This window comes from Mobula hypostoma, chromosome 19 (assembly GCF_963921235.1).
Source record: "Mobula hypostoma chromosome 19, sMobHyp1.1, whole genome shotgun sequence".
Classification (NCBI taxonomy): Eukaryota; Metazoa; Chordata; class Chondrichthyes; order Myliobatiformes; family Myliobatidae; genus Mobula; species Mobula hypostoma.
In genome coordinates, this window is record NC_086115.1 from 12747161 (window position 1) to 12765268 (window position 18108).

An 18108-nucleotide genomic window follows, 5' to 3' on the forward strand; every position below is an offset into this window, starting at 1 on the left:
ATAATTATAACATATAGTTACAACAGTGCAAAGCAATACCGTAATTTGATGAAGAACAGTCCATAGGCACAGTAAAAAAAAATAGTCTCAAAGTCCCCGAGTTGATCGACTCCCGAGTCCCCGATAGCAGGCGGCAAAAGGGAGAAACTCCCTGCCATAAACCTCCAGGCACCGTCAACTTGCCGATACCTTGGAAGCAGCCGACCCTGAGTCCATCCGTCCAAAAACTCCAAGATGTAAATGAAGCACCTTCAATTACTCCAAAAGACTGAGGTTTGGTAAAATACTGAGGCTTTTATTCGCTGTACAATACGACCTCCACAGTGAGTGTCTGCCCCCGGACTGAGGGGGAGGGTCAAGGCGAACACCTTTATACAGGACTCTGTGGGAGGAGCCACAGGGGCAGTCAGCAGAAGGGTGTGTCTAGACAGGTAACCGAGTTACAACATATATACATGGTTTACCACAGTAACCAAGATTGAAAGATCACAGAGAAAAAAAATTACGAATTTAGATGTTGTTAGGACTTGAGCACCTGAGTTCTAGGGAAAGATTAAATAGATTGGGACTTTATTCCCCAAATCATAGGGGAATGAAGGGAGATCTTATAGAGATGTACACAATTATGAGGGGGATAAATAAGGTGAATGCAAGCAGGCTTTTTTCTATTGAGGTTGGGAGAGACAAGAACTAGAGGTCATGGGTTAAGGGTGGAAGGTTAAATATTTAAGGTGAATCTGAGGAGGAACTTCTTTGCCCAAAGGGTGGTGTGACTGTGGAACAATCTGCCAAGGGAGGTGGTAGATGTGGGTTTAATTTCAACATTCAAGACAAGTTTGGATCAGTGCATGGATGGGAGGGAATTGGAGAGCAGGTACAGGTCAATGGGACTAACAGTTTGGCACAGACTAGATGGGCCAAAGGGGCTGTTTCTGTGCTGTAGTGTTCTATGACTCTGTAACTTTGACTTGCAGTGAGGAAATCCGCCCTCCTTACTGGCTCTGCCGTATGTGTGACTCCAGGGTTTCCCCAGGACGCTGCCTAGATGAGGGAGGATTTAGCTAGAGGGAAAGTTTGGGAAAACTTGGTTCTTTTCCCTGAGATGCCAGAGCCTGAAGGGAGACACAACCGAAGTTAATGAAATTATGAGATAGATCAGATAAATGGTCTTTTACCCAGGGTAAAATTGTTATATACTAAAGACTAAAGATCTAGAGATTAGCTTAATTTGCCACCTGTACATCAAAGCATTGAAGCACAGGGTGAAATGCGTCATTTGCGTCAGAATGTGCTGGGGAACAGCCCGTAAATGTTGGCACGCTTCTGGCAGCAACGTAGCATTCCCACAACTTTGGAATGTGGCGGGGGCGGGGAACCGGAGCATCTGGAGAAAACCCACATGGATACGGGGAGAACATACACCCTCTTACAGACATCAGCGGGAATCAAACCACAGTCAGCAAGCACCAGCGCTGTAAAGCGACTGATTTAACCAATATGCTACTAGAGTGCAATACACGCACACTCTCACTCTCTCACACTCACACACAAAGGGTATATTCAAAGCAGAGTTGATAGGCTCAGAATCTTAAAGGTTATGGGGAGAGGGCAGGAGAATGGGATAATAAATCAGCCATGATAGAATGGTGGAGCAGATTGGATGGGCTGAATATCCTATGCTTTACTACCCGTTCCCAGCTGATTAGTGAGTGTGCGTTGGACTGATTCCAGTTCTGCCTCCTGTTTGCTGACAGGTGTACTTGCCCAGAGGGCTTCCTGGGGAACACCTGCACTGTGAATGTTGACGACTGTGAGGAGAATTCCTGCAGGAATGGTGCCACGTGCCTGGACGGAGTTACTAACTACACCTGCCTGTGTCCCCCGTCCCACAGAGGTGAGGCGTACCCGCACGGTCAGGCTCCCTGGGGGAGGGTGGAGACACACAACACACATCAAATGCTGGCGGAACTCGGCAAGTCAGGCAGCATCAATGGAGAGGTTGCCATTTCAAGCCAAGTCCCTTCATTAGGGCCTGATTGACTGATGAGTCAATGCCAACTGCTTAGTCCTGAGGAATATTGAAGATTTAATGAGGGTGCAGAGGAGAATTACCAGGGTGTTGCCTGGATTAGAGGAGGTTAAATTGAATTTAGAGTAGGTTAAAGGGTTGGCACAGTATCATGGGCTGAAGGGCCTGTACTGTTCTATGTTTTATTAAGCTGGAAAGAGTGCAGAGGAAATTTATGGGAACGCTGCTGGGACTTGAGGGACGGAGGTATGGAGAAGGGATGAGCAGGTTGGAAGTTAATCGGAGTGTAGGAGAATTATTAAAGTGTATGCCGTTAAGAGGTGCACAGATAGAGTGAATGCGCACAGTCTTTTTTCCCATGGTTGGAGAGTCACGAAGTAGATGAGGTTTAAGGTGAGAAAGGAAAAATTTAATGGACACCTGAGGGGCAAATGTTTGACCCAGAGAGTGGGTCTCTGTATGGAACAGTCTGCCAGAGGAAGTGGTTAAGGGAGGTACATTAACAACACTTATAAGACATTTTGACAGGTACATGGATAGAAAAGGTTTAAAAGGATATTGGCCAAATGCGGGCAAATGGGAGTCTTGCTCGGCGTGGCCCATTTGGTCTGTGTCACTGCCGCAGAGGAGAGGAGATGGAATGCACCATGATTATGTGCCCAGGTCCCCCTGAGGAGAGGCCGGTGGTGTGGAAGGGACGGGCAGGATGGTTTGGGCTCAGAGCCGGGAAGTGACAAGAGGCGATCGCTGAGGATCAGTGGTGCCGATGTCTCAGACTTTAGTGTTCGGGGGACGTCAGTGGTGCCTGCTAATGTCAGGCTGTCACACAGTGCTAACTCTGTTACACTTGGAACGCTGCACTTCGAACTGATTAGAGGCTTGGCAAGGAATACCGCAAATTGCTAATTACTGTAATTATTCGACATGCATCACTGACACCAGCACCACAGTGTTAATTAAGAATTAGCACAATCCCCTGTATTTTACCCTACAGGTAGCGAATAGGTTTGGATCAAATTCTTTGAACATTAACTGAACTTCAGCTATTCCCATCCCCACATACACTGGCAGGTACCCCTCCTGCACCCCTAAATCCCTTTTGCCCTCCTAAAAGCAGTAACCACTGCCAAGGCAGAAAGGGCTGGCAGGCTTGCAGAGATGATTATGGGCTGTAGGAAGGCGCGGGTTGACCATTCCCCATGTCTCTGCCACGGAGAAAGTGAAGAACACGAAGTTCCTGGTGTGCACATAACGGACAATGTCAACACCTCCTCATTAGTCAAGAGGGTACAGCAGCATCTACACTTTCTGAGGAGATTGAGGCCAGCAAAGCTCCCTGCCCCCATTCTAACAACTTCCTGCAAGAGCACCAAAAGAGTCCTGTATGGCTACATCATTGTGGGGTATGGAAGCTGCCAGGCATCAGACCACAAGACCCTACAGGGGGCGGTAAAAATCACCGAGAGAATCACCAGGGTCTCCTTCCCTGCTATTTTGTGACATCTTCCAGCAGCGTTGCAGCTGAAGAACCTGAAGCAATGTAGAGGATCCTAGCACCCGTCCCACGATCTCTTTGACCCACTACCATCAGGAAGGAGGTACAGGAGCATCAGGACTAGAACTGCCAGATGGGGTTACAGCTCCTTCCCTCACGCCGTGAGACTAATGTTTCCCCTGCCACCACCGAGGTCTCGTCACTAGGATAGCGAGCTGTTTATATTTTGCTGTGCTGGGTACTACATGCATTTTGAATTGTACTTGGTTAACTTATTTATGGTAATATTTTATTTTATAGGCTCTGTGTGATATATGTTTTGTGGGGGCACTGTGGTCCAGAGGAACATTGTTTTGTTTGGTTGTATTTACATAGGGTCAAATAACAGTAAACTTGAACATGACTTGAACGAGAGGTCATTTCGTTGTGGCCCCGAGGAGGGATTCGAAACCCATGACCTCCCAGATCGGGCCGCTTCTGGTTTGCGAGGCCGTGTCACTGAGCCTTGTTCTCTGCTGTGGTTACAGGGGTTCACTGCGAGGAGCCAGTGGACTATTGCGCCCCAGAATCTAACCCATGTCAGGAGGGTGACAAGTGCACAGTCACCGTGGAGGGACCAAGGTGGGTCAGATACTGGAGTCACTCTATTCCGCGCAGCTCAGAGTGACCGAACCGAGACCTTGAGTTCAGGAGAGGCAGGAATCCGATCTTATTAAACTGTAGATTGAACTGGTTGGTAGATGGTGACCCCGAAAAATAAACTGCAGGCACGATTAAAGGAGCTTTATCTCGTATCTAACCTGTGCTGTCCCTGTCCTAGGAGTGTGTGATGGGACAGTGTAGAGGGAGCTTCACTCTGTATCTAACCCGTGCTGTCCCTGCCCTGGGAGTGTGTGATGGGACAGTGTAGAGGGAGCTTCACTCTGTATCTAACCCGTGCTGTCCCTGCCCTAGGAGTGTGTGATGGGACAGTGCAGAGGGAGCTTCACTCTGTATCTAACCCGTGCTGTCCCTGTCCTGGGAGTGTGTGATGGGACATTGTAGAGGGAGCTTCACTCTGTATCTAACCCGTGCTGTCCCTGTCCTGGGAGTGTGTGATGGGACAGTGTAGAGGGAGCTTCACTCTGTATCTAACCCGTGCTGTCCCTGTCCTAGGAGTGTGTGATGGGACATTGTAGAGGGAGGTTCACTCTGTATCTAACCCATGCTGTCCCTGCCCTGGGAGTGTGTGATGGGGCAGTGTAGAGGGAGATTCACTCTGTATCTAACCCGTGCTGTCCCTGTCCTGGGAGTGTGTGATTGGACAGTGTAGAGGGAGCTTCACTCTGTATCTAACCCATGCTGTCCCTGCCCTGGGAGTGTGTGATGGGGCAGTGTAGAGGGAGATTCACTCTGTATCTAACCCCTGCTGTCCCTGTCCTGGGAGTGTGTGATGGGACAGTGTAGAGGGAGATTCACTCTGTATCTAACCCGTGCTGTCTCTGTCCTGGGAGTGTGTGATGGGACAGTGTAGAGGGAGCTTCACTCTGTATCTAACCCATGCTGTCCCTGTCCTGGGAGTGTGTGATGGGGCAGTGTAGAGGGAGATTCACTGTGTATCTAACCCGTGCTGTCCCTGTCCTGGGAGTGTGTGATGGGACAGTGTAGAGGGAGATTCACTCTGTATCTAACCCGTGCTGTCTCTGTCCTGGGAGTGTGTGATGGGACAGTGTAGAGGGAGCTTAGTACAAAACTTGGTATAAGATTGTTAGGGCATTATGCCTTTGTACCCTGATTATCCTAATCTAGGTCTCCTGATGTAATCTGTGTGCTGTGATTTTTAGGTGTGAGTGCATTTCTGGGGATGTGGGAGAGAACTGCAGCAGTGCCATTGGCAACTGTCATGGCCACCAGTGTCAGGGAAATGGCGTGTGTCTGGATACAGCTGATGGTTACACCTGCCTCTGCTCAGAGGGTTACAGGTGAGTGGTCACAGTCATCCGGGCAGCTCAGAGCCCATGGCGATTCAGCAGTGGGAAAGCTCCTGTAATATCTGTCACAGGTTCAGGTCACTCCAAAGCATCATAAGATCAAGGAATGGCTTTGCAAAATGTGGTCACTGTCACAATTTCAACAGCTACAGCAATGAAATGGAGGCTTTGGGGAGGGTGCAGAGGATGTTCACCAGGATCTTGCCTGTATTAGAGTGTGTCGGCTGTAAGGAGAGGCTGGACAGACTTGGGTTGTTATTCAATTCAGATCAGATTCAGATTTATTTATCACGCGTACATCGAAATGGCTGGTGGCGTAGTGGCATCAGCGTCGGACTGTAGGACGAAAAATTCCAAGTTCAAATCCGGCCAGCTCCCCCGCATGCTTTCCATCTGTGCGGGATTACCAGCTGGTGATCTCTTTGGAAACTCACCCGGCAGAAGGCAATGGCAAACCACTGCCGTAACTTGCCTCGTACGCGGTTCCCCACTACGTCAGAGAGGCGTGGAGGGAAATCGTCTGCTAACTGGAGGAACTCTGGATGCGACGTCCCTTTCCTTACGTCGAAACATGCAGCGAACAGTTTAGTGACCAACACACACACAAGGATGTGCTGGGGCAGCCTGCAAGTGACGCCACACATTCTCGCTCCAACATAGCATGTTCAGCAGAACAGCTCAAGCAGCGAAACAAGCCCTGTCCTACCCAGTCACACTCATCGACAGGACTGCAGCACCAGGGTGGGCTGCCTCCAGACCTCCAGTCCTTGGCTGCCGACTCCCAAGTCGTCAGGCTTTGGACTTTGATCCAGGACATTCTGATCATGGCGCAGAGTCCGAAGTTGGAGATCCACTTCTCTGGAGCTTTGGAGACTGGGAGGACGTCTGGACGAGGTTTACAAAATAATGCGGCTGTAAATAGGGGAGACAGTCTCCTTCTCAAGTCAAATAATAGAGGGCATAGCCTGAAGCTGAGAGCGGAATGTTTAAAGCAGATGTATGGGCAAGTTTTTTTTTACACAGAGGGGTGAGTGTCTGGACCACCAGGGGTGGTGGTGAAAGCAGGTAAAAAGGTGGACTTTAAGAGGATTTTTGGTAGACACATCAGAAGGAAGGACTAGGGATCACGTGCAGGCAGAAGAGGATAGCTTCATTTGGTTTCATGTTTAGCACAAGCACTGTGGGCCGAAAGGCCTGACCCTCTGAGCAGGATCCCAGAGACATCACCTAACAATCTGCGCCGGTCGCTGTTCGGCAAGGGTTAACAATGGGACGGGCTGACCCAGAAAGAAAGAAAGAAAGAAAGAATGATCAGCTTTATTTGTTATGTGGACATTGAAGCATAGAGTGAAATATTGCCACTTGTGTTGGCGGACAACTCAATCCAAGATGCGTTGGGGACAGCCCATAAGTGTTGCCACTCTGCGGTGCCAATATACCCTGCTCACAACTTGCATAAGCGATCTGTATGGTTTTGGAATGTGGGAGGAAACCAGAGCACCCGGAGGAAACCCACACAGTCACGTGCAGAACGTATAAACTCCTTACAGAGGGCAGTGACAGAGACCGAACACCACTGTCTGTGCCACCCATCATCTTATAAACTTCCGTCTGGTTTCCCCTCAGCCTCTGCTGCCCCCACTTTTGTCCAACCCGTCACGCCCTTGAATTCTAACTACAGCCTCTAACAGGATCTGGGAGGAGCACTGGGGGAAACTCGCAATCACAGGGAGAGCATGCTGACTCCACATGGACAGCACCAGAGCTCTGGCTCTCTGATGCTGTGAGGAGGTGCATTGTTAGCGGAGGGAAGTCAGCCATGGCTGATCTTTTGTTTGCTGGCTGTGGCCACGGGCAGGTTGGTGCATTAGTTGGCTGCAGTGTGTGTTTAAGCTGCTTCCCGCTCAGTACAGTCCCCCGGAAAAGTGTGGAGGAGTACACTTTGTAAACCTGAGCTTGAAGGCAGAATACAGGGTTGACCACATACAAGAGAAAATCTGCAGGTGCTGAAAATCCAAAGCAACACACACAGAATGCTGGAGGAACTCAGCAGGTCAGGCGGCATCTACGGAAAAGAGAAAACAGTCGATGTTTCAGGCCCAGACTATTCATCAGGACCGGAAAAAAAGAGATGAGAAGTCGGAATAAGAAGGTGAGGAAGAGGTACAAGGTTTTGGGTGATACGTTGAAGGAGAGGGGGAGGGCGAAGTAAGGAGCTGGGAAGTCGATTGATGAAAGAGAACAGCCTCCACCTGATGACATCAACATCGATTTCTCAAATTCCTGTAATTGCACCACCCCCCCCCACCATTCCCCATTCCCATTTCCTTCTGTCACCTTACCTGCCCATCAGCTCCCTCTGGTGCTCCTTCCCCCTTTTCTTTCTTCCATGGCCTCCTGCCCTCTCCTATCAGATTCCCCCTTCTCCAGCTCTTTATCTCTTTCATCAATCAACTTCCCAGCTCTTTACTTCATCCTCCCCCTCTCCCGGTTTCACCTATCACCTACCACCTGTACTCCTTCCTCCCCTCCCCCCACCTTCTTGCTCTGACTTCTCATCTCTTTTTTCCAGTCCCGATGAAGGGTCTCAGCCCAAAGCGTCGACTGTTTACTCTTTTCCATAGATGCTGCCTGGCCTGCTGAGCTCCTCCAGCATTTTGTGTGTAATACAGTGTTAATGTCAGTGTGGAGGAACAAAGAGATTTTGGAGACCACAGCCATAGTTCCCTCAAAGTTGCAATGCAAGTTGATAGGGTGGTTAAGAAGGCATGTGGTGTAATGACCTTAATTAGTCGGGGGATTGAGTTCAAAAGCTGCGAGATAATGTTGCAGCTCTATAAAACCTTGGTTTGACCACACTTGGAATATTGTTTTCAGTTCTGGTCGCCCCAGGATCAATTCTCCCTCTAATTATTTTTACAGCTGAGCGGCCAACCACTGCTCTTAGCAGGAAATGTTTACTTGGCCTGAAAACTGCACGGCACTTTAATAAAGTATTGTATAAAAACAAGTACCATCTGTGCAGCAGCAGAGGGTATGTGCGCGGGAGCATTGCAGTTACTGTGCGGCCACGCACCTGCAGCTTAAGAGGGAACAGTGCTCATGATAGGAAAGATGTGGAGGCTTTAGAGAGGGTGCAGAGATTTGCCAGGATGCTACCTGGATTAGAGAGCATGTCCTATGAGGATACTTTGAGCTAGGTTTTTCTATTTGGATATTTATTTATTTATTGACATACATCACGGAATAGGCCCTTGTGGCCCTTTGAGCTACGCTGCCCAGCAATCACCCAATTTAACCCTAGCCTAATCACAGGACTAGTTACAACGACCAATTAACCTACTAACTGGTACAACTTTGGATAGAGGAGTATAAAACGAGAAGAGGCATAAATTGAGTGGACAGCCAGTGCCTTTTCCCAGGGTGGAAACAAATAACACCAGAGGGCATAATATTGAGGTAATTTTGAGGTATAGGGGGATGTCTGAGACAGGTATTTTTACACCGAGTGGTAGGTGTGTGGAGTGCGCTGCTGGGGGGGGTGGTACATTAGGGGGATTTGAGAGATAAGCACGTGGATGAAAGGAAAGTCAAGGGTTATGTGAGAGGGAAGCATTGGATTGATCTTGGAGTAGATTAGGACACAACATCATGTGCTGAAGGGCTTCCACAGCACTGTACAGTTCTACGTTCATTCCCCTCGGTTTCTGGCCATGTCTCTCTGTCTCCACCCAGTGGCCGTTTCTGTGAGCTTCCTTCGGCTGCCTCCTCACCCCACGTCCCGTGCCGGCCCCAGGACTGCCTCAACGGCGGGCAGTGCATGAGCGACAGTGCCCTGTGCCAGTGCCTCCCCGGCTTCGGGGGGGCCCGCTGCGACAAGTTGGTCAGCGTCAACTTTGTGGATCGAGACTCGTATCTGCAGTTTACCGAGCTGAAGAACTGGCCTCAGGCGAACATCTCTCTTCAGGTAACCTGCGTCAGGGCCAAAGTCAAAGTTGAATTTATTGTCATATAGAAAGTCTAGGTACAACAAGAAACTTATTTGCAGTGGCATTGCAGGGAAATAGCATACATAAGCACCATTCACTGGATAACATAAATTAAATACCATTTTTACACTCAGTGGCCACTTTATTAGGTACACCTGTGCATCTGCTCGTTAATATAAATATGTAATCAGCCAATCATATGACAGCAACTCAATGTATAAAAAGCATACAGACATGGTCAAGAGATTTGGTTGTTGTTCAGACCAAACATCAGAATGTGGAAGAAATGTGATCTAAATGACATTTACTGTAGAAAGGTGCCAGACAGGGTGGTTTGAGTATCTTAGAAACTGCTGATGATCTGGGATTTTCACACACAACAGTGTTTGTAGTTTACAGCAAATGGTGTAAAAACAAGAAAATATCCAGTGAGCAGCAGTTCTGTGAGAGAAAAGGCCTTGTCAGAGGTCGAAGGTCAGAGGAGAATGACCAGACTGCGTCAAGCTGACTGGAAGGTGACAGTAACTCAAGTAACATTAACTCAATAACTCAAATAAGAGCATTCCTGTATACACTACATGTTGTACCTTGAAGTGGATGGGCTACGCAGCAGAAGACCACAGGAGATATCTATTAAAGTGGTCACTAAGTGTATACCAGTCACAGTTTGCATTTTTAGAGTAAAGAAAGGGTTCTGGAGGTGTTTCATGGGAACATTGCTATGTGAAGACTGTTACTAGCATATCATCTAACACTTTGATAAACTTCTAGAGATGAACAATGAAGAGTATGCTAACCGGTTGCATCAATGGCCTGGTAGGGAATCACCAATGCCCAGGAACGGAAAAGTTCACAAAAAGTGTTGGACACAGCACAGTCCATCACAGGCAAAATCCTCCCCACTGTTTTGTACATTTACAAGGTGCACTGCTACAAGAAAGCAGAATCCATCTTCAAGAACCCTCACCATTCACTAGATCTTTTCTCATTACTGCCACTGGGCAGGAGGTACAGGAGCCCTAGGTCCCACACCACCGGGTTCAGGAACAGTTATTACCCCTCAACCATCAGGCTCCTGAACCAGTGTGGAAAACTTCACTGACCTGATTCCATAACCTGCAGGCTCACTTTCAAGGACTGTACAACTCGAGTCCTTTCTATTATTCATTTCCTCTTCTTCTTCAGCCCACTGGGGCAGAGGCCGGCTACAGCAGCTCGCCAGAGCCTTCTGTCCTGGCCCAGACCTTCAAGTTGTCTCCAGGTGCAGGCCGTCTTCAAAGATCCTTCCTCTCTCAAGGATGAGGCTTTTAGTGTTTCTGTAGCACTGTTTTTTATGGGATGGGTTCACTGTAGCTCCTCATTTGGCAGCCAGGCTTGAGACCGTCTGTGGCAGATCTGTGTGATTTGTCTTCTGCATATTGGCTGTTTGTCAGTCATGATTATTTATAGTTTTTTTTCCCATAAATTCTATTGTACTTCTTTATTTTCCTGTGAAGGCCTGCAAGAATATGAATGTATGTGACAACATATATGTAATTTGATAATAAAATTTACTTTGAACTTAGAATTATAGAAGGGCTACTTTGACGAGTGACCAGAAGTTTCAAAATACACAGAAGATGCTGCAGGAAGTCAGCAGGTCAGGCAGTGTGTAGGGAGGGGAATAAACAGTCGACATTTTGGACCAAGATCCTTCATCAGGGGAGGTCTCAGCCTGAAGCATTGACTGTTTATTCTTTTCCCTAGATGTTGCATGGCCTGCTTGAGTTGCTCCAACATTTTGTGTGTGTTGCTTCAGATCTCCAGCATCTGCAGAATCACTTGTGTTTCTGACTGGAAGCCTCGAGTGCTTTAAGGAGCAAAGGAGACGGCAGAGAGGTTCAGGGAAAAAGTTCCAAAGGTCAAAGTAGGTTTATTACCAAAGTAGTTACCATATAGTTCTATGAGATTCATTTTCTTGCAGGCGTTTAAAAGAAATACAACAGAATTGTACAAAAACCTACAAACAAACAAAGAATAGCAAACAACCATAAGAAATGGAGTGGAATCAGACCATCAAATCAGCTCAGCTATTCCACCATCCAAAAAGGTTGCTGGTGAACGCAGCAGGCCAGGCAGCGTCTCTAGGAAGAGGTACAGTCGACGTTTCAGGCTGAGACCCTTCGTCAGGACTAACTGAAGGAAGAGCTAGTAAGAGATTTGAAAGTGAGATGGGGAGGGGGAGGGGGAGATCCGAAATGATAGGAGAAGACAGAAGGGAGAGGGATGGAGCCAAGAGCTGGACAGTTGATTGGCGAAAGGGATATGAGAGGATCATGGGACAGGAGGCCTAGGGAGAAAGAAAAGGGGGAGGGGGGGAAAAGCCCAGAGGATGGGCAAGGGGTATAGTCAGAGGGACAGAGGGAGAAAAAGGAGAGAGAGAGAAAGAATGTGTGTATATAAATAAATAACGGATGGGGTACGAGGGGGGAGGTGGGGCATTAGTGGAAGTTTGAGAAGTCAATGTTCATGCCATCAGGTTGGATGAATATTGACTTCTCAAACTTCCGCTAATGCCCCACCTCCCCCTCGTACGCCATCCGTTATTTATTTATTTATCTACACACATTCTTTTTCTCTCTCTCCTTTTTCTCCCTCTGTCCCTCAGACTATACCCCTTGCCCATCCTCTGGGTTCCCCGCCCCCCTTGTCTTTCTTCCCGGACCTCCTGTCCCATGATCCTCTCATATCCCTTTTGCCTATCACCTGTCCAGCTCTTGGCTCCATCCCTCCCCCTTCTGTCTTCTCCTATCATTTTGGATCTCCCCCTCCCCCTCCCACTTTCAAATCTCTTACTAGCTCTTCTTTCAGTTAGTCCTGACGAAGGGTCTCGGCCCGAAACATCGACTGCACCTCTTCCTAGAGATGCTGCCTGGCCTGCTGCGTTCACCGGTGACTTTTTTGTGTGTTGCTTGAAATTCCAGCATCTGCTTGTGTTTCCGCTATTCCATCATGTTTGATTTATTATCCCTCTCAACTCCGTTCTCCTGTCTTCTCCCCGTAACCTTTGATGCCCTGACTAATCAAGAACCTATCAACCTTTGCCTTAAGTATACCCAATGACTTGGCCTCCACAGCCGTCTGTGACAATGAATTCTACAAATTCACCACCCTCTGGCTAAAGAAGTTCTTCCTCATCTCCGTTCAAAAGGGTTGTCTTTCTGTTCTGAGGTTATGGTCCTGGACTCCCTCACCATTGGAAGCACGCTGCCCATGTTGATTCCATCTAGGACTATCAAACTAACGAGCAAAAGAAGACAAGCAGTGGAAATAAAAATACTCAGAACATGAGTTGTAAAAAGTCCTTGAAAATGAGTCTGTAGGGTATGGAATCAGTTCAGAGTAGTGGTGAGTGAAGTTATTTCCGCTGGTTCAGGAACCTGATAATTGTACAGTAATAGCTGTTCCTGACCCTGGTGGTGTGGGATCAAAGGCTCTGGAACACAATTCCAAGTCAGGTTTATTGTTTGTGTGCACAAGAACAGTGAAGTAAACTTGCTTTCAACAGCATTACAGGCATATAGGTTCAGATTCAGAATATTAATTATACACACAGTAACTCTGCAAGACCGTGAGGTAAGAAGATTTTTCAAAACGAGACATTAGTGCAAAAAACAACACCACAGGAAACAAGTCCATGATAGAGACAGCAGATGCTGGAATCTGGAGCAAAAGAAACAAGCTTCTGGAGTAAAGTTGAGGAAAGATGAAATTTGGCCGTACACATCAGGGGAGTGGAACTGTGGTCGTCTCTAGGACGAGGGTCTTGGTCATGAGATGCTTGTTGGGGGAATTTGGAATTTCTAGTGCTGTAAGGGGCTCACGTACACATGTGCATCTCCTGTGTATTTCTCTTGCTGGCCGACATCAACCCTGCCTTCCCCACGGTCCTCCCCTTTTGCCCCCTCACCCCCTTCCATTCAGAAATGGTGGAGGAGTTATGAAGGCCATGCCCAGCATCAGGCGGGTCGGTGAACAGAGGACGTGGGCTGAAGTTGCGATTACTCAACGAGTGGGGAGATGGCGTTTGATGCAGACAACTGCGGTCTTGGCAAACAGTCCCAGAGGCTGGTGGGACCAGGTTCCAAGTTCTCCTTCTAAAGGCTGTATCAACAGGGCGGGATCACTAATAATAGCCAGGTGTTTTATTCCCCCTTCCAGGTGTCCACGGCAGAAGATAATGGGATCTTGCTGTACAACGGAGACAATGATCACATTGCAGTTGAGCTTTACCAAGGCCGCGTGCGTGTCAGCCACGACCCTGGGAGTGATCCCAGCTCTGCTATCTACAGGTAACGCCCTGAGGCTGAGAACATTTGCAGTCATTTCCCATTCCGGGGATAATCCAGTCAGCTGCCTTCCTCTTCTCTGGTTCACATTCAGATTTATTTATCACACATGGAGGCGGGGCATGGTGGCCGAGTGGTTAGCACAGCGCTTTACGGGACAGATGACCCAGTTCAGTTCCCGCCACTGCCTCTGAGGAGTTTGTACGTTCTCCCCGTGACCACGTGGGTTTTCTCCCACGGTTCAAAGATGTACCGGTGGATAGGTTAATTGGACATTATCAATTAGGCTCAGCTGAAAGCGGGGGACTGCTGGGTGGTATGACTTCAAAGGGCTGGAAGGGCTTATTCTGTACTGTATCTCAATAAACAAACAAACAAACAAACAGTGAAAAGCATTGTTTGCGTTGACAACCGACTCAACCTAATGATGTGCTGGGGACAGCCCGCAAGGGTGACCACACATTCCAGCACCAACATAGTTTATCCACGATGTTCAGTTGAACAAGACAAGCAACAAGACAGTAACAGCAAAACAAGCACATTTCTTCCCTCCTCCCTCCACCACCACCTCACACACACACACAGTCCTCCAACCCCAGGGTAGGCTGTCTAAAGCGGAGTCAACACTTAATGTGGGTTATCCTTTGTTAGCACTGGAAGAGAGAAAAGTTAGTCTTAAGTTGAAGGGAAGTTAGAGGGAAGGAGTGAATGAAGAGACTATCTCCGCCAGGGGGAGGTCAGAGTTGGGGATAAGATCAGTGGGGTGGGGGGGACAGTTAGAGAGAAAATAGGTTACAAAGTCTGTGAGATGAGGGCATTGGGACTCCTTGTGCAGGATACTGAGTTCCACTTGCAGGTTAAGACGATGGTGAGGAAGGCAAATGCAGTGTTGACATTCATTTTGAGAGGACTAGAATATAAAAACAATGTAGTGCTGAGTCTTTACAAGGCACCGGCCACACCGCACTTGGAGTATTGTGAGTAGTTTTGGGCCCCTTGTCTAAGAAAGGATGTGCTAGCGTTGGAGAGGGTGCAGAGGAGGTTCAGGAGAATAATCCAGGAATTAAAGGGTTAACATATGAGGAGTATTTGATGGCTCTGAGCCTGTACTCTCTGGAGTTTAGAACAATGATAGGGGAATGTCATTAAAACCTATTGAATATTGAAATGCTGGATAGAGTGGACATAGAGAGGATGCTTCCTATAATGGGGAGTATAGGACCAGAGGGCATAGACTCAGTATAGAAGGATGTCCCTTTAGAATAGAGATGAGGAGGAATTTCTTTAGCCAGGGGATGGTGAATCTGTGGAATTCATTGCCACAGAGTGCTTTAGGAGCTAAGTCATTGGGTATATTTAAAGCGGAGATTAATTAGTAGAGGTGTCACGGGTTACATGGAGAAGGCAGGAGAGTGGGATTCAGAGGGATGATTGAATGGTAGAGCAGACTCGGTGCCCTTAGGTCTAATGGTCTTAATACAGAGCGAGAACTTTGACAAGGAACGTGACATGTCAGCTGATCAGAAAACAAGCCAGCCTCTGCAGCCTTTCCAGACCCAGCAACGTTTGTGTGGATAACCCACGGTGGGGCCTCGCCAGTGAACCTAAAGCTACAGCCGTTGTCACTAATCCACCTACTTGTTCGTTTGTGTCTGGGAGTGGAAGGGGAGCAGAATTGTTGGTTACTGACTCCGTTTCTGTGTCCCTGCAGCCTGGAGACCATCAATGACGGACAGTTCCACACCGTGGAGATCCTGACCTTAGACCAGATGGTCAACCTGTCCATCGACGGGGGGGCCCCCAAGAGCATGGAGAGCTCTGTCAAACAGTTGGCACAGAACCGCGAGACACCCCTGTACATCGGAGGTAATGACGGGAAGCTACAGGCAACTGGTTCAGCCCCGGCTCCTCCACCTCATCCACTACCTCTCTACCCTCACCTCCCTTTCTCAAGCCATTGCCTCTTCCATCTCCCCCTCCTTCTTCCTCCATCATTTCCTCCTGTGCATCCGTCTACCTCTCCATCCCCTCTTCAACCATACCATCTACCTCTCGCTCTTACACATTCACCTCCTCCCTTCTTCACCCACTCCTCTACGTACCCTCCTCCACCATCCCCTCTTCCATCTTTCCTCCTCTTCCTACTGTCCATTCCCTCCACCTCCCCTCCTCCATTCCCTTGTTTACCACATCACCCTTCTCCTACTCCATCACCTCACTTTCTCATCCCACTCCCCACCCCATTCCTTTCAACCTGCACCTCACCTCTCCATCCCTCACCCCTTCCCTCACTTACCTCCATTCCTTCCATCCCTCCCCTGTCCCTGCCCTGCTCCCTCACTCTGCATCACCCTGCTCTCTGTAGTCTGTGGAGTCTCCCTTATCCGCCCTCCCTAGACTCCAGTCCTCCCCACACCCTGTTTCTTCCCTTTGTCCCAACACTCCCCAACCCAGGCCATCCTCTCTCCACGCCAGCTCCCCTCTCCCACCCTCCCCTCTGTCCAACAGCCCACAGCCCCGGGAAGACGCATGCGGGGCCTGGGCAGGTGAGGTCCCGGGATGCTGCGGCGGTCGATGACTGGGCCGGGAAACCGCGGCGGTGATTTGGGCATGGCCGGGACACCGTGGGTGGAGTCTGGGGTGGGGTGGTGTGGTGAGGGTTGAGGCGGCTCTGTCCGACCGGGTCCTCTGCCCATTTCCCCAGGGATGCCCGTGGATGTCAACTCGGCGGCGTTCCGCCTCTGGCAGCTGCAGAACAGCTCCAGCTTCCACGGCTGCATCCAGAACTTGTACATCAACAACGAGCTCCAGGACTTCACCAAGACGCAACGGAAGGCCGGCGTGGTGCCGGGCTGCGAGCCTTGCCGGAAGATCATCTGCGTCCACGGCATCTGCCAGCCCAGAGCCGGCTCGGGGCCCGTCTGTCACTGCGAGGCCGGCTGGCTGGGGCCCCGGTGTGACCAGCCGCTGACAGACCCCTGCCAGGGGCACAAGTGAGTGATGGAGTCACAAAGCATGCAAACTCATGCTGGCTAAGGTGCGCTTCTCAGCTGTTCCCATTCATAGTCAAAGAGCTCAGGATACGGGTCCTTCAAACTGTTATTCTGCCTCATCCCATTGGCCTGCACCGGAATCCCTCCATACCCCTCACGTCCATATCGTTATCCAAACTTAATATTGCGATCGAACTCGTATCCCAGCTCATTCCACACTCGCAGCACTTTCAGACTGAACTAGTTACCCTTTCAAGTCCCCCTTAAATATTTCACCTTTCATCCTAAACCTTTGACCTCTAGTTCTAGTCTTATCCAACCTCCGCCTGCTTGTAATTACCCTGTCCATAAGCCTCATAATTTTATATGCCTCTATCAAATCTCCCCTCATTCTCCTGCGCTCTGAGGAATAAAATCCTTACCTATTCATCTCTCCCTATAACTCAGGCTGTCAAGTCCCAGCAGCATCCTTGTAAATTTTCTCTGTGCTCTGTCAACATTTTTGATCTTTCAGGCAACCACAACTGCACACAATACTCCAGATTTGTCCTCAGTAACGTTTTACTCAACTTCAACATAACGTCCCACTGGTTTACTCAGTACACTGATTTATGAAAGCTTTCTCTGGGCCGCTAGAGATTAAAGGTCTTTAAAGATTAGCTTTATTTGTTACAACAAAACACGCAACGAGAGACACCATCCTTAAGTGCGCTGTGGACAGCTTGTTACTGTCGCCATGCTTCCAGCGCCAACACAGCATGCCACAACTGACAAGCCTCTGCTAACACTTGATGGGTGAGGAGGGAACTTAATGGAATCCTACTAGGTGCAGAAAGGCCGAGATAGAGTGGAGGTGGTGAGGGTGTTTCCAACTGTCGGAGAGTCTAGGACAGCCTCAAAATATGAACTTGTCCCTTTAGATCAGAGATAAAGAGGAACTTTTTTAGAGGGTGGTGAGTCTGTGGATTTCATTGCCACAGACGACTGGAGGCTGAATCATTGGGTATATTTAAAGTGGAGGATGATAGTTACTTAATTAGTCAGGGTGTCAAAGGATATGGGAAGAAGGCAGGAAAATGGGGTTCAGAGGGGCAGTAAATCAGCCATAGTCGAATGGTGAAGCAGCCTCAACGGACCAATTAGCCGAATTCTACTCCCATATCTTATGGTCTGATGATCCCAATTCACATAGACTAAGGTCTGTGAATGCAGGGGTCATAGGTGCTCAACTTTTGTTACAAGGATAGGTTAGATACAGAGTGAAGCTCCCTCTACACTGTCCCATCACACACTCCCAGGGCAGG

The 18108-nt window shown here is 48.8% G+C and overlaps 1 protein-coding gene across 3 annotated transcripts in view; it reads left to right on the forward strand.

The window, feature by feature from the left end:
* Nucleotides 1-18108, forward strand: part of LOC134358831 (slit homolog 1 protein-like) — a 339272-nt gene that overhangs the window by 256545 nt on the left and 64619 nt on the right. For 2 of the 3 annotated variants that reach the window (XM_063071371.1, XM_063071370.1), the window contains exons 29-35: nucleotides 1755-1894; nucleotides 4052-4145; nucleotides 5348-5485; nucleotides 9230-9461; nucleotides 13684-13814; nucleotides 15523-15677; nucleotides 16516-16804. In XM_063071371.1, the coding sequence (XP_062927441.1) occupies nucleotides 1755-1894; nucleotides 4052-4145; nucleotides 5348-5485; nucleotides 9230-9461; nucleotides 13684-13814; nucleotides 15523-15677; nucleotides 16516-16804 (1179 nt within the window). The remainder of the gene's footprint in view (nucleotides 1-1754; nucleotides 1895-4051; nucleotides 4146-5347; nucleotides 5486-9229; nucleotides 9462-13683; nucleotides 13815-15522; nucleotides 15678-16515; nucleotides 16805-18108) is intronic. The other variant, XM_063071372.1, reaches the window with a different exon arrangement.